Raw genomic sequence first — 16593 nt, 5'->3', positions numbered from 1 at the left:
ATAGCAGTTGGCAGTATTCTCCTTGAACCAAAACAAATAAATACATTTGGTGACATACGTTCAAGGAAATGTGATTGCTGCAATGTTCATGCAAATAAGGAGCAGCTTCACAAATGCTAGACATTTTGCCATCTGGTATTACCAAAGGAACACAACTCTCAACTTGTAGCTCTTCCTAACTTACTGCTTGTAGATGGTGTATTAGGCATTGTCACAGTTCTGACATTTGCATAATCATTCTGAATTACTGCAGGTTGTGCATTGCCTTGCCAGCAGTGAATTCATTTGAGAAGGGGGTTCAGAGACCTGGTGACTTGTATGACTTCATCAAATATATCTCTGTCCAATAAAGGGGTAAAAATGTTCTATCACACCAGTGAATTTTTAAATTTGTATGAGGACTAGTGAAGAATGTTGCACTTCCTAGAAATTAGGTAGAGACCAGTATTGTAAATTATCTCAGGGAAGCTGCCCATCTCTATTTGGCTGCAGGCTAGAGTACAAATGCAAAGCTTCTCAAAGAGTCAGAGAATTCTGGATGGGGAAATGTAGCTGACAATGAAGTTATAACCTGATCTCTTAAAACTCCAGGAAAAGCAATCCTAACAACAGTTATTAAGCATGGCAGAAAGTCTGGTTTAGACACAGGTGGCTCTTAATTGACTCAGCTGATGGCAGTAGGCTCAATGGCACAATGAAGTGGAGACCTCTGCTCTCACAGCAGTCGATGACAACTGCTCTGCCTCTGGTCTCAGCAGCGTGTGCAGGAGGTGTTCTCACTCCCAGGAGCCCATGGGGAGGCCTTCACCATCCCCTTCTTACTGCAAGAAGGCATTTTCCATGCCCAAAACTCCATCCCTATGATGGCCTCCTCATTACGCTGCTTTTCAAGGAGAGGGTGTTGGGGTGAATAACATGCATTGCTCATGAAAAGTATGGGATAAAACCCCAAAAACTCTCAACCACCTGTAAGTGGTTGTAAACAAGGTGGTGTTTGGACACTGTCTCGAACCTGCTGTGCTGAAATCCTGTGTTTCACAACAAACCCCTGTGTCTGAGAGCCGTGCTGGGCCCCTGGCATCTGCCCCCAGACCATCAGAGGGCTACTCTGCAGTCCTGCTCGAGTGAGCAGCATCAACAAGAAAACAAAAGATTTTCTGTTCATTTAGTGACTGTTGAGGCATTGTTCTAAAGTATTAATAACATCTAACATATCCTGTGTATTTTCAGCTCTCTCCAGTCCTGAATTACAATCAGATAGCTGTTGGCCTTTTGGCTGCCTTGCCTGAGGCATACTAGGTAGCATCACATGGGTAGCCAATGCAACATATGCTTTGTTAACTGGGAAGCTGGTTAGCAAGACAACGTTTATCTTATTAACACATCGTGCACTTACATGACATTAATATATATTCCTACTCTACAGATTTACTCTGTCAGAGGAAAAACATTAGCTGAGCTAAGCAAAATAGGAATCAGCATACTTGTCACCTTGTCCTGAAATAGCATGTTAACTTTGTTAGACATGTTGGCTTCCTTTGTGAGGAGAATAAAACATAACAAACTGAAATGTGTAAAACTGAAAGGTGTTGTTCTGTAGAAATTCGGAATAAGAATTCTCTGGTTTATGTTGCCATGTATTTAACTAGAATTCTGAAAATAAAAAAAGTCAGTTATTATTCTGAATGACTATATTGGAGCTAAAGTTGTTAATTTCTGAAAATTAATGCTGTTGTAATGCAGTGATTTTATTCTCTCTCCAGCTACACTCTACTAGCCATACATACACTGTTGTGCCACTGTTCATTTATTCACGTTCTGTGGTTGTGATAGTGTCAAATCCATCAGAAAGAGGAATTGTTTCAGTAGTAGTTTCACGACTTGGCTGATTAGCAGAGATCAGAAGAAGCAACCTAACTGTGGAAACCACTATAGCATATAGTTTTAACAGCTCTTTAGGGAGCTAGTTAATGAAAGAATCACTACAGAAATACAGTGATGTGAAAAAAGGAGCATTTTCATACAACACTCAGAGGATATGTCATAAGTGGGAACATGTTCATAATTTCTGTTTACTCACAGCTGTAATTACCATCTGCCTTAAGAGAACTTCTAGTCTTTCTCAAAAAGTTGCTTAGATATTTCCTTTGTCACATTTCAAGCAGAGAAGTTCTGTACAGACTAGATCCTGCCATGTGATTCCTTTTTTATTTTTCTGTAAGAATTTAATTATCTATTCTCTGTGTGAAGAAAGCACCAGCATTCCCAGAGACCTGAACCTCCCCAGCCTACTTGAACTGGCATTCATCTGATTCATGTTTGTGCTTATTTTTGCCATCTGTCTGCAAAAAAGAGTTCTTAACTTTTAAATGCACACTGGTTTACATGCTGCCCTCTAATTTTTAACTCTTAAAAACTATTTATCTTTTTTTTTCTCTAACTCCAGCGTCTATGAGCCAGATAGAAACGTGCTGCGAAGGAAGGAGTGGGAAAGGAGAAACCAGGAGGCCCAGCAGGACAATGGCGCGTTTAACATGAGCTATTCCCTCTTCAGTGAACCCTACAAGGTAGATGCTTCCCAGCTGGGCGAATCTTTGTTTATTTATTTTTTCCTCAGTACAAAAATGTAGCCTGCAGAAGGCACTGTCCAAGTTTCATCACCCTCCCACGAGTGCTAGCTTCCCAAAATTCACAGAGAACATGCATGATTCCCTGAGAGTCAGATTTTATATATATTTATGTTTATGTATGTGTATAAAGCTTCTTCTAGTGTTTAGCAGCACACAAGAGTGAAATAAACTAGAAATATCCCAGCAATATTTGAGATGGAATTAAAATTAGGAGGTGAAGGTGAAAGTATCCTGTTTTTGCAATACTTAGAAGAAAACAATTGTGTAAGACTAGTGTGTGAAGGTCAAGCACTACTGTAAAGACTGTGCCCTGGCCAAGGCTATTGTACTGAAATATCTTTTTTTTCCTATAAGAATTACCAGGATAATAAGAAAATTTGTCTGCTATACATGTTTTTCCTCCACCAAAGGCAGAAATAGCACAAGAGTCTCAACTCCCTGTGTTGTTCCTCATGGTAACAGCAGTTTGATGAGGCACGACTGTCTTTCATCACTCCCCACTAGAAGGTCAAGCAGGGCCTTTTACACTCTGCAGGAGTTTGAAAATGGTGAACAGGACCAGAGAGCAATGTCCCATGGGGCTGCTCCTCTCCCTCAATTTACGCAACAACCACTTGTTTGTATCAAACCATCATCATGTATTTTCTGCTGTGCCCTTCCAGAAATGTCCAAGTTACTGTAACAGCTGCCACACTGTGTAGCCTTTCACTCCATGAAGCATCACTTGCCCTTGATGCTTAGGGTGCTTTAGTGCCTCTTTCCAGGAGAGCTATTTGGAACCTGGCACCTGGCTTCTGCTTTGACTTCCATGCTTGAGTTTTAATTCTTGTGCTCCAGGGTCAGCTTTTAGCTTGCTCTTCTTCCAGATTGTTGCTTGTATTTAGTCCCTAATAAAAAAGAAAGATCTGCCACTTTCAAACCATGTCCCTTGAAGGAACACAGCTCTGTCTGCCTTGAAGCTGACCTCCAGCTGCCCGGACTTCAGATTCATTACAAAGGCATTTAGAAACCATGTCAGATGTCTTGAACTCCTCAATGACCTACTTGAAAATGTCTGCCGTGAGACCAGTCAAGGGCTAATCCATGGAAGAAAGCCTGGAAAGCATAAGTCAGCTGTGTCTTGGCATTTCTTGAGGGCTGTGCTGCAGTGATGACTTAATGATTTTCCATTTGGTCCAGTCAAACAGACCACACAGAAAAAGGACCTGGCCTTTTGCTCTGTCTCCTGTACTGTTTTGTCTTTGGTGCCTCAAGTTGGTGATACTGAAGCTCAAATCACTTATGAAAGGGATATCACTTCAATTATTACTTCTGTGCTGATGTACTAACTGTCATGGCACAGATGTGATGTGCCATGGACACACCAGCAGTTTCTGAGTTAGGATGCCATAAGGCACCTCTGTGCAACCACAGTAAAATTCCATCAGCTTTAGCAGGAGTGGATGAAAAATCACTGCTGCCTCTAGAAGCAGAGAGTATCCTATGAGGCAAGCAGAGTAATGGCTCCTTTCCTGTTTCTTACCTTTAAACATTGTGTCCCTACTTTGAACACGTGTGAAAAGAGGGTGCTGCAGAAATACATCCTGCAGCTAACTTTGTCAAGGAGACTTGGGGAAAGGCAAAGTCCAGAACAGCAGTATAACTCACAGCTATGTTGGTGTGGCAGAGTTGCTTGGGGTGATAGTCCTTCTGATAGTATTGGACATCAAAACTTCTATCACTGGCATACTCTGGATGTCATTTATACACTGGCAATGGACCATTGGGCTCTCTGAACTAAGTCAAGTGTTTGTGAACCTTCAGTGCAGGGAGAAAGAGCTGTGGCTTTTTGATCTTACTGTGTAGAGAGCCTAACTGCAAAAGAGGAAACCTTTCTGCAAAAGCAAAACTGAAACCCACTTGTAGTCCCTTTAAAGATCGTGTTCACCTTTTAGGGGTTTCCAGAGGGGAATGAAGTTATAGAGGACATTCACTGCAAGTTCTGATTAAATTCAGTATTCCTCTGCACAGCTTGAGAAACATGAGCTAAAGTCAAAGGATATGCTATTCAGAAGACCATATTTGAAAATCAAAGGCAGGCTGGAAATCTTCTAAATATTATGTCCTCTCTCACCTTGACATGTATCACTACTACTGTAACATCAAATTTTCTCAAAAATCCTGACTCTTCAGGTTGCCCCTTGTCCTGTTCAAAGTATCTATAGCAACCCTCTATGAAGGATTACAGGAAATCCAGTATCTTTTACATAAAATCTCTTTTACAGGGGAATGAAAAAGTAGGAAATTAGTTCTGGATATTTTCTGGACAGAACACCTTGCCCCATTAACTATGTAAGTATTTTCAGTGAAGAAAAAAATTCTGCTGGTCTTCCATGCAGCCGTCAGGTTTATTTTTAGAAGTGTTATATGTTGCCATCTTCAAATGCTTGGATTTGTCTTGCATTGCAGAAGAATATCAGAGCACTCTAAGTTAGACATGTTTGCACAGAATGCTTTTCCTACTTACCCATTTTGTGACCATATTTTCCCTGTGGGAATGCTTAAATAAGGCCAGCAATATTTCAGAGAAGATAATAGGACAAACTGAAGCTCATAACAAGTTACCTCAGATCCCACTATGTTCCCAAGAGGATGTAGGTGAGTTCTCCTATATGAGAACAGCTCAACACAAAATCTCACCTGAAGCTATCCCGAGTGAATCTTGCAGGAATAAACAGCACAGACCAGTTGTCAGCCTATGCCATGATACCAGTTTGCTGCAGTTATTCTTGTGGTTATCTGGGATCTCTCAGTATAAGATGTCTGTTTAGGAAACCCTAAAAATAAAAGGTTCAAAACTGTGGAGTTTCTCTTGAATACCTTCCCTTCCATACCCCCAGTTTTCCAGATTAACTGATGTGGTTGCTACATCTTTCGTGTTTTTAAATGTAACTTTAAGAGGATCTTCTCCACTTCCTTTACTCCCTTCTTTCTCCTTCCTTTTGTTTTCCCCTAAAACAGAGTCTTGAGATGAAAGCTTGGCCTTCTGAAACTAATAGGAGTTTTCCCATTCAGACCCCATGTCTGTCTGGAAGAGAGAAAGGAGAACTCCACTGCCTCATTACTGTCTTCCTCTGAAAACGTAAAGCAAAGGACATCACACGCCTGAATCTTGGCAGGACTCAAAAAATCTCTGCTGTAAAAATGCTAATGATATACCCTTTTGCTTACAGTGGCTTTTTAAAGCAAGAATTTTCAATCTTTTCCAGCATGTTTTGTTTGCTTGTTTTATTTCTTTGTGAAGCTTCTGCCTTTTCAGTCAGGAAGTAAATGGATCATTTTTAAGACAATAATTAATCTTGAAGGGGAGGAAGGGTGGCTGTATTCCCCTGCTATGCACAGCAAGCACTGAGAAATGTGAAGAATTTGGCAAGGGTTCTGTTCACCTTTTTTTTTTTTTTTTTTTTTTTTACAAGAGGAGAGTGCCCTGGAATGACCACCCTGTCAGAGCATTGTTAAAGAAGGGACATAATCTGTACTTTTCTCATTTCCCACAAGCTGTTTTCAAGTCACCTCAGAGCATTTGGCTGGCTTAGACTGACAAATTCATTCAGCGCTTGCATGGGATGTTGTGTGGCCTCCCAGATGGTTATGAAAACTTAGGCAGGCAGAGGAAGAAATTGAGAATGCAGTGTTTTCATTCATGACTGAAGGAGAGCTTGCACTGGGCTACAGGAAAAGTTTTATCATGGTCAGATTTAATCCAAACCATTCTGTGCAGTTGCAATAATAAATTTTCCAGTTTCCAGGTAATATACTTTAACTACAGCATGATATCTGTGATAGATTTCTTTTTTTATATACTCTAAGGCCCTTTATAGCTTTTCCAGTTCAGGGTAGATTTAAGATGTTGACAAGTGTCTTCAGAGACAATAAGGATTTTCAATTTCATCCCTCAACGCTGCTGCTGAATAAGGCAGTCTTACTTCAGTATGGATTTGAGCAGAAGCATGCAGGGAATTTTGTTTTTCTTATGTTGACTGTAACAGAACACTTGATTTTTGTTTTGCAGACTAACAAGGGGGATGAGCTTTCCAATCGCATCCAGAATACTTTGGGCAACTATGATGAAATGAAAGACTTGTTAACTGACCGGTCAAACCAGAGCCATCTTGTTGGGGTTCCAAAACCTGGGGTTCCTCAGACATCTCTCCCCAAGGCCGATGAACACCTTATCTCAGACTCGAGACCACCACCTCCTCCTCCTACTTCCAGCACTACTTCTTCCACACCAGCATCCCTAGCAGCCCAGCAGAGCAAGAGTACCACAATGGGCTGGCAGAAGGCTGGGCATAATGTCACTTCAGATGGCCAGCAGAGAGCGAGCAAACATGGACACCGGTCGCTGGAGTCACACAAGGGTGACTTCAAACTGGCCAGCCAAAAATCCAGTTTGGAGAAACTAAAACACTATGTATCGAGTCCCACCTCCTCCTCTTCCTCCTCCTCTTCTTCCTCTTCCTCCTCCACCTCCTCTTCCTCCTCCTCCTCCAATACTGCCCAGCAAAGCTCGCTGAGGGCCACATTAGGAGACAACACCAATAGAGTCCAACAGACAGCGAAGCTCAGTTGCAGCTCAGAGGGAGGAACCAAAGTCCAAGAGAGGCCAGCAAAGCACGGTGGGGGGCACTGCGTCCAAAACTTCCCACCCTCTCTTGCTTCAAAGCCCAGTCTGGGCCAGCAGAAGCCAACAGCCTATGTAAGGCCAATGGATGGTCAGGACCAGGCTCCGGATGAGTCTCCAAAGCTGAAGTTACCAGCAGAGACAACCAAGTCATATCGGGGAGTGCCTTCCAGCAAGCCTGATTCGGCCAGGACCAAGGCAAAGATCACCAAGTTCAGCATTCCTAAGCAAGAGGAGGTAAATGTTTTTATATTTCTTATGACATACCCCCATGGATGGATGGATGGATGGATGGATGGATGGATGATGTCTTATTGCACCTGTCTCTATATATTTTTAACATACTGGTTTGCATATTGATATTTTTGGTGACATTGATATAGTGTATTGCAAATAGCAGCCTCACAGCAATTTAAAGGTATCTCAACACCAAAATGCTCTTTGTGTTCAGGACCAGAACACTTTCTACACTGGCACATTTTCTAGTAGTATATATTATTTCACTGGCTCTTTCCAGAGTGCTCATTTATAAAATGTGAATTTTTTTTTTGGCAGGTGTATTGCTTCTTGGTGTTCATATTTCATTGATTTCTTTCTCTTTGGCAAAGATTAAATGAAGTGAATGTGACCAGAAATAGTTCTACCATCCTCAATGTCAAAGTAGTTTCACAATATAAATAAATTACTTACACAATATGAAATCTGTGGAATAGATGAGAATAGAGCAATGAGACTCTCCTTTTAGTTAATATTATCGGTTTATGTTTCAAGCCAATTTATGAGAAGACTGAGGTTTCCTTTTTAAAGAATTTCCATCTGTAGAAACCTGGTGTAGTGGGTTGACCCAATACACCTGGCCATGCTACAAGTATGAGAATGTGTCTGACAAAGCTTTTAGACAACTTTTATTTATCAACAATAGATATAAAATATGTCTGCTTGAACTTACTGTATATTAATTTAGTTCACATTCCTCTTATGCCAGGAGGACACTTTGCTTTACCACTTTGCCTGTGATTGTTTTTGACTATTTGGTCTGTTTTGATGGGAAGGAATTGATTTGTTTTGGCAGAATAAAGGGTGTTTTTTTAATTCAAGCATGTATTCACAGGCCTCTATGCCAATACAAAGATGGTCAATCATCCTCTTTTGAAAATTGATAGATCTCCCATGAATTCAACAATTTATAGAACTATAGGACTCTATTTGACTGAATCACTGTGACTTTCTCAGAGAAGAAGCAATGATTGTTTACTCTTTTTTGACAGCTGTGGTGTATCTTGAGATGTTCTAAGTCTTAAAATTTTGTTTCTGGCATTGCTAAAGAAGAGGAAAAATCTAATTTTTGGTGGAATTCTCTGGCCTCTTAACGCCTGCTTTTCAGAAATGGAGTTGACTCTTGTATTCCCCTTGGTTTGGTTTGGGAAAGAAATCTCTCTGGAAGCAATTATTTCTGTGATTTTTCTCTAAGTGAAAGTTCCATCAGTTCCAAACAACCTGTAGGTGATATGTTGTCCCTGAAAAGGGGTTGTTTTAGGCTCTTAAGCTAGATCTTATAAGCAAATTTACATTCACAAAGTGCTGTAATTGTGCAGATAGATCAGGTAACGGCAGATAGTAATATCCATTTAGCTGTTATTACCCCTTTCAGACTTGTGCTTCTATCTGCAAGTGGGAAGCGTTGCTAGAATTAAAGATGCCTGTGGCAATTATCTGACTCGTTCAAATTTCCCCCCTCTACATGTAGGGAATACTCTAAGGACTAGTATGGAAAGGAGTTCTGATAGGCAATCATTTGTTTGTCTGAAACTCAGGATTTACCATTTGCATTCCAAATTCGTCTGCCTCTGGAAAGAAAGATTTAATTTGTTGTATGCAATCCATGCTGCTGCATAAGCATAAGTTTATACTGCAGTTTCTAGATGAGGAAACACAGCTGAGATCCCCCTAAACTAGCTTGTTTAGATACTGATGGCAATGTAGACTATAGTAGGAGAGAGTGGACTGCAGGGTACCTACTAAAATATTCATCAATTTCTCACGGATTTTATGTGATGCAGTGTTAATAAAACAGCATTAGATAACAGAATATAAACATTCAACTGAAGTTGAAGGAGGTGGACCAAAAGCAGTGTCTGGTGGTTTAAAAAAGATTTTATGAAAATTTATGGACAAATTTCGCAGAAGAAAAATAGTAGGTACTATGGGTATTGGGGTTTGAAACTGGAGCTAATGAAAGACAATGTTTAGATCTGAAAAATCAATGAAAGACAATGGACCAGCTATTTTTCACTTATCCTGATATTTTCTTTGTTCTAACTTTTTCCATCCCAAGTGGCACAAGCTGAAACTGGTAACCCACTGGTATTGCTACAGGGAGAAATATTGACCAAGACTGAAAGTTTTTTATTTAGTGTTGCCTAATCCACCCGCTTTTTGATTTTCAGTTGGACTTCTTTTAATTCCAAAATGTTTTTCCATTTATATTATTTGTATCATAAATCTTCTAGTAGAGTTGTGTAAGAATTCCCATCCTTTTAAAAAATTTCTGCTATTAAACTCATAAATTTTCTCCTTTACATCAAATGTTTGCCATCCCCCCTTAGGGCCAGAGGTTTTAAGCTGCTTGCAGCACAAAAGCTGCCATGGTCCTGTGAATGTTTGCAGGCAAAATGGCAAAATGAGGCCTCTGTTGTTCAGTGAGGCTAAAGGTGTTGGCCAGGACAGACCTGGTATCCCCAGTGGCTGTGGGAAGAGCTGAGATGACATATAGGATGACTGTGAGGGAAAGCAGGCTGACAAGGAGGCTGCAGCAGTGCCTGGAAGCTACATGGAAACAGAAATGAGAGTGGCAGAAAGCTGTTTAAGAGCAGCCAGGAAAGAAGGAGGGCTTGGGGTAGGGTATCTGAAATGCTGGTAGTGAAATGAAGCTCTGTGTCTGCTAAAACAAAAGGTGTGTGGCTGAGAAGGGCTGGCGGGGCAGTCACTGTGCTCTAGGGTTTGTGTAGGAAGCACTGGGAGGCCTTCCTGGCTCTGGGCAGCCTTCTGTCCACCAGAACCCCCAGGTCCTTCACTCCTGCTCATCTTGCTGTCCACCAGAACCTCCACGTCCTTCACTCCTGCTCAGCTTGCTGTCCACCAGAACCTCCACGTCCTTCACTCCTGCTCAGCTTGCTGTCCACCAGAACCCCCAGGTCTTTCACCCCTGCTCAGCTCGCTGTCCACCAGAGCCCCCCAGGTCCTTCACTGAAGAGCTCATGTCCAGCCAGTTAGCACCCAGCCTGTATTGTTGCTGAGGTTATCCCTCCCCTTACTCAGTATTTCCCCTTGCCAGAGTCTTATCAGTTTATCTAACATGAGTCCTGGGCCCCCAGCCCAAGAAGGATGGAGACCTGCTGGAGCAGGTCCAGAGGAGGGACACTGAGCTGACCAGAGGGTTGGAGCACCTCTCCTGTGGAGGCAGGCTGGGAGAGTTGAGGCTGTTCAGCTTGGAGAAGGGGAGACTCCAATGAGACCTTATGGCACCAAGACCTAAAGGGAGCTGCAAGAAAGCTGGGGAGGGACTTTTTACAAGGGCATGTAGTTACAGGACAAGAGGTAATGACTTGAAGCTGAAAGAGGGTAGGTTCAGATTAGATATTAGGAAGAAATTTTTTATTCTGAGGGTGGTGAAACACTAGAAGGGGTTGCCCAGAGAAGCTGTGGATGCCCCATCTCTGGAAGTGTTCAAGGCCAGGTGGGATGGGGCTTTGAGCAGTGTGGTCTAATGGAAAGTGTCCCTGACTACAGTACTGGGGTTGAAGTTAGATTATCTTAACATCCACTCAAACCCAAACCATTCTGTCATACCTGTGCACTTCCATTTGTGTTCACCAGTTTGAAAGAACCGTCAGTGGAAAAATAAACACATAATGAAACAAAGTTAAGCTTCTCTGTAAGGACTGGAGAATAAGCAGCAGTGTCACACAAAGTGTGTGTGTGTGTGTATGTGTGTGTGTGTGTGTGTGTGTGTGAGCAGCAGGATACAAAACCCTCTTCCGTACATTCCATGAGGTTTTCAGAGAAACAGGGCGCAGAGTTGGCCGCCGTACAATTATTATTCGCTTGAAATAAGATCTCTTGAATATGAATTACAGACCATTACTTTTCAATACATGAAAAAGGTTGATTTTTAATGCAGTTCAATAACTCATTTTATATTTTTAATCAGTTTTGGAAAATCTTCAATAGACTTGACACAGAGTGAAGCTTATAAATTTTTAAAATTGTTTTAATGAGAATAATTTGGATAGACCTGTGTGTAGAAAGGTAGCATTTACTCATTTGGGAATTTAATCTTTAGTGGCCAGGTTCATCAGTGTTAACTAGAATCCATACCCCACCTCCTGGTCATTCCAAAATTACCATACTGCTCTGTAGAAATGATAGCTTGTCATCTCAAGTGCTGGTATTTCACATTTTGAACTACTTAGAAATTATATTGCTGTAGGTAAAATCCCACTGTATTGGATAAAAGGGAAGCAAAATTTGATATCAGAGTACAGAGGAAAAGAGGCAGGGAACTCAAGTGCTTCTCTTTTCTAAAATGTTCTTGAGTGAAACAATAAGAAAAACATAGGGTGGCAAATCATGTTCTTTATATCCAAGTTCTGTTTTTGAATTTCATCTCATAGGCTGCATGCTGCTTTTTTATTACATTGAAGAAGCCTTATCTATTGTCCTTTGCTTACTTCTCTTAAGGGTTATGGAGCAAAGAAATAGAGGCTGTATTCAAGAATGACTATGAGTCTAATGGTAAAAAGGAAGATTTGGTTTTGTTAAATTTGGAAACACATTTATGTGAAATGTAGGTAAGGTCATCATGAGGACATATTCTTTCTTATTTACTTCACAGTGAACTTACAAAACTTCTGCAGCAGAAGTAATGCACCATAGATTAAAGATTGAGTTTGGGGTTGTTTTTTTTTTTTTTCTTTTTTTTTAATTGTTTTTATTTTTGCCCTGTTCTTACTCAGGCAAATTCCTATTTCCTGGGTAAGACACTCTCTGCAGTCACTCTCCTTTGAGCGGCTATATATAGCTATCAGCATCTGGCACACACTCTAGCAAGTGTCCTTTGAATCTGCAATCTCTTTTTTGCCTATCAGCTCTATCCCCACATATTAATGGAAAGCAAAAGCACCCCATAACTCTTTTCTCTGTCTGAAAAAACTACAATTTGGCCTCAGTGTTGATAATTTGGACAAAATCAGTCTCTTTGAAGGAGATGCAAGTATAATAAGCAGTTCCATCCCAGTTTAAAACTGAAGATACAAGTTCATGTGCTGCTACATTTCATTTGAGAACAGAAGGTCCGTGAAAACTAAATAGGGAATATAGTCATTATCATGACTTCATCTGGAAATCCCACATATCTGGATCTCTAGGACTGTAGAGGGGAAACAGTATCTCATGAGGAAGGAAGAAGGTTTAAGGAGATCTGAGTAAGTGTTTTTCCTCAGAGGCACAGCACCACATCCCCCTGGCTGTGGTGGAGCCTGTTAAAGCGTTGCAGGAGTAAGAGTAGAATTCAGGCTTTTCTTCCCTACATCCCAGGGTGTTTAATTCTGGCCCAGAAAGGCAGAAATGAAAATAAAAGCCAGTCAAAGATGCTTTTAGATGAAAAGGGAGGGAGAGATTGAATGCATTAGCGCAAGGGTCCAGACTTCTTCCGGCACCGTTTCAGGATGCGCCCGAAGAGGCTGGAGACATAAGCACAGAATTAAGTGTGTTGATACTCCTCTACCATTTATTGACTTCATTGAAGAATTGCAGTGCTTGAGAAGCCAGTTAGCAATCACAGCACTTGAGTACTTGTAAGTATGAGGCAGTTGTAGATGTTTTCTTTCCCAGATGTTCGTGCTGCATTTACAAGGAGACACAGATCAATTCATCCCTGTAATGGTAGCACAGACCTTCCCCACAAATAAAGAATGTTTTCCCACGTTAAACAGGAAGAGCTGCACAACAAGAGCAGTGTGGTGCAGAGATCCCTGCTAGTGGTGAGTTACTCAGGACCTTCAAGTGTGTCTGTGGGAGGGCTGTGTGTTACTGCCTGTATTTATGTAGCAGAGTTCAACAGAGTAGGACTGTGAAGAAAGGGTGTATTAAATAGAGTGGTATTGGAAATGCTCTTAACAAACACAGTGGAGACCGCAATGTGAAAGGTTTTTTTTATTTGTATAGTTTTCAAATCATGACACAAGCCTTTGCCTTTCTCACCTTTTGCACTCTCCAAGGCACTCAACAACTGTGTGTGAGGGCAGCTTCAGTGAACACAGTGGGCCTAATTTCTCTGGTTATTCTTCCATGACAGCTCTTGTAGAATGAAAATGCCATTTAGACACCTTTACTTTACTTTCAGAGATCCCTAAATTTACTGTTCCTACCCTCATTGAAACAAATTCCTTTCTCTTTTGAATTAGTTGTCAGTATATTTTTTCCTGGGACAGCACTAGCTAAACTTATCTATAGGTTTTTGAAAATAAAGAATTTAATAGAATAATAACCTCTAAAGTTTTCTGTATGGATTGATTACCATATAGTATGTGCTGTCTGTTGCTATGGTGAATCACTTGTTCCTCTTTGTTTTTTACTGGTAGGATGACTATGATCAGAGAAAAATATCTTGAAATTAGATATAAATTTACGATTTTCAAGGATATTCCTTAATGTTTGCACCTGGTTGTTTTTTTTGCAAGATTTCCCTGAGATTGTTGTTATCTAATTATTGAAAACATACTTGAGAAGTTAATTCAGATCTCTTGTAAGTCTGATCCTTCCTTTGATAAAACTAGTCTTTCCATCTTTTCTGAAGTTGGAAAAGTAGCCACTTTTGGAGTAAGGAAAGCTCAGTGGATATAAGAATATGATTAATTGTGAGAAACTTGTCTTGCCTTTTAGTTTTTAACTGCCCCTCCCTGCCCTCCTCGAGTGGATGGCTTGGTTTATGAACCAGCTCTGGAGCTGATACAAGAGTGCATGCATAAAAATGTCCACAACCATGTTTAATTGCTTCTTTAGTTCCCTGTGGTAAGCACTAAAGTTATTGATGAAGGAAATAAGATTTCTGGAATTACAAACCCCAGATTTTAATTGCACATTTTGTCTGATTTTTTTTTAATCCATTGTAGTGCTTATGATGATAACTGCATGTAATAAAAGTCGTCCTGACCAGAAACAAAGTAGTCTAATAGATGTTCCTTGTAAAATGTGCCTGAAAAGATGCACGGTATTGCTATCACTTTTCCACCTCTGGCCCCATTAGCATGGCTTGCTCCCCATTAGCATGGCTGGAGGGTATTCAGCAGCTGGAGAAAGCAACTCTTCTGGATGTGGCTGCAGGAGCTGTGTGCTGGAGCACGGTGCTCCCACCAACACAGAAACTGCCCTCCACCTGGAGCTCTGGCTGAGCATCCTCCCCCCATCTGGTTCAGGGCTTCTTAAACAAAAGAGAGGATCAAGGTACAGAGGGAGAACAAAGGTGGGCTTGCTGTGGAGTTCAGATTACCAGTGAAATACTTAGATGGACTCTACTTCCCAGACATCCCCTTGCACAGCACTGGAGTGTTCTGTCAGGTGAGGAGTCCAAGCCCTTGCTGCTTCTGCACAGTACTTATGTTAATACCAGCTCACATCCTCCTTTCCAATAATTATAGCAAGGCAGGGCATTTCTGTCTACTCTTCACCTTCACAATCTGTAAGGGATCATGTAGGATGTAAAGGTAGTTTGGGATATTTTAAATTAAAAAAAAATCCATGAAAAGTGTTTAATTTCTTTGTTCTGTAGTTTCCCAGTCTTTCATGAATCAGAATGACATGAAAGTGCTACCACTGAACTTACTCACAGGGGTCAGATATGACTGATGAGCAAGAGAACTCAAGGAAAATACAGTGAGCTTCAATGATCACTGTTAATTCCAGCTAAATAAATAATGGATATGTGTCACTTGATGTGTAAGGTTAAAGAGTTCAGATCTCCAGCAACTGTTAATTCATCCAAGCCGGCCAGAAGCAGTTAAATTCTTTATTTTTGGTCACATATTCACATACCAATAAATGAAGACAAATATACTTTTAAATATCTGCATGTTGCATACTTTATTCACACTGTGTGTTGTAAAGTTTTCATTTCTGTACCACTTCTGAATATGGAAGATCTATCCCTGTGGTATCACAAAATAGCTTCCTAGAAAAGTAATTAACAGGAGGTTGGGTTTTTTTTTCAAGTTCAGAAAAGATATATAATGTAAGCATCTGATTTCCTGTCACTCTTGGTTAACGTTGTATGAAAATGGATAGCTTCCAAATTAAAGCAGGCACCGGACTGTCTGGAGAAAAATGCATCTGTAAAGAAATGTGTACATTATATATTCATGTCGTTCCAAATCTCTTAATTGTGTTTCATATATAACAGTTGCATGTTCTGAAATATGGTACCTTTTTTATTTCATGGGTCAAAACCAGTATACCAGAAAGGCTGAGGCTGCCCCTTACATGGTTTAGGGCAAGTATTTCCTTTCTAAAATTCCCTTATACATTTCCCACTTTCTTCCCTTCCCACCAGCAAGTTTCTCTGAGAAATGAACGCATGATGTGAAGTTGCTTTTCACCACATTTTATTCAGAAGATAAATATACAAAAATAATTCAAGCCAGTGAGCCAACAGGTCAGGAATATTGAGAACCAGCATCTTCCCTCAGAACCAAAAATTGCTATTCATACTCCTCTGCATTTACTGCAAATGGCTGTAAGGGAAGCTTATGTAACTAGGAAGAAAGGAAAACCAAGAGCATTTCTTGTTAGCTCTTATAACTAACAGATGTTTAAGGGGAGATGGGATGGAAGACTCTCTGTATTGTAACTTCTTTGAAATGAGATATTGAAGGTGATTTTTTTTTCTTGCACATGCTAACGATTATTAGCATTCAAATACCAGCAGCATAATCTATTGCTAATCAAATCTTTCATTTTTTTAAAGGTAGTTGTACAATCACAGCCAAATACAGAGGTAGGTACAACTTCCTATGACTGCTGAAACTTTGAGATCTGAATTAGAAAAGGGGAAGACAGCTGTCAGATTATTGATCACAAATACAATCAAACAAAGTATTAATACAGTGTTTAAAATGACCATGTTCTGAAATAATTTCCAAGAGGCCTTTTCTGATTTTAATTACAATCTCAGGGACATCTGATATAAGAAAGCATATTATCAGAGACATGTGATACAATCAAACCTATTAGCTGGTTAATTTCTGA

At 40.5% G+C, this 16593-nt stretch overlaps 1 protein-coding gene across 1 annotated transcript in view; it reads left to right on the top strand.

The window, feature by feature from the left end:
* Positions 1 to 1525: 1525 nt before the first annotated feature.
* AFF3 (ALF transcription elongation factor 3) overlaps positions 1526 to 16593 on the top strand; it is a 266456-nt gene continuing 251388 nt past the window's right edge. Inside the window, exons 1-3 of the mRNA XM_058825605.1 lie at positions 1526 to 1596; positions 2447 to 2567; positions 6682 to 7530. Coding sequence (XP_058681588.1) covers positions 1526 to 1596; positions 2447 to 2567; positions 6682 to 7530 — 1041 coding nt within the window. The remainder of the gene's footprint in view (positions 1597 to 2446; positions 2568 to 6681; positions 7531 to 16593) is intronic.

Source organism: Ammospiza caudacuta, chromosome 2 (genome assembly GCF_027887145.1).
Source record: "Ammospiza caudacuta isolate bAmmCau1 chromosome 2, bAmmCau1.pri, whole genome shotgun sequence".
In the NCBI taxonomy this organism is placed as follows: Eukaryota; Metazoa; Chordata; class Aves; order Passeriformes; family Passerellidae; genus Ammospiza; species Ammospiza caudacuta.
Note: the sequence above shows the minus strand (reverse complement) of the source record. Positions and strands in the feature narration are given on the sequence as shown.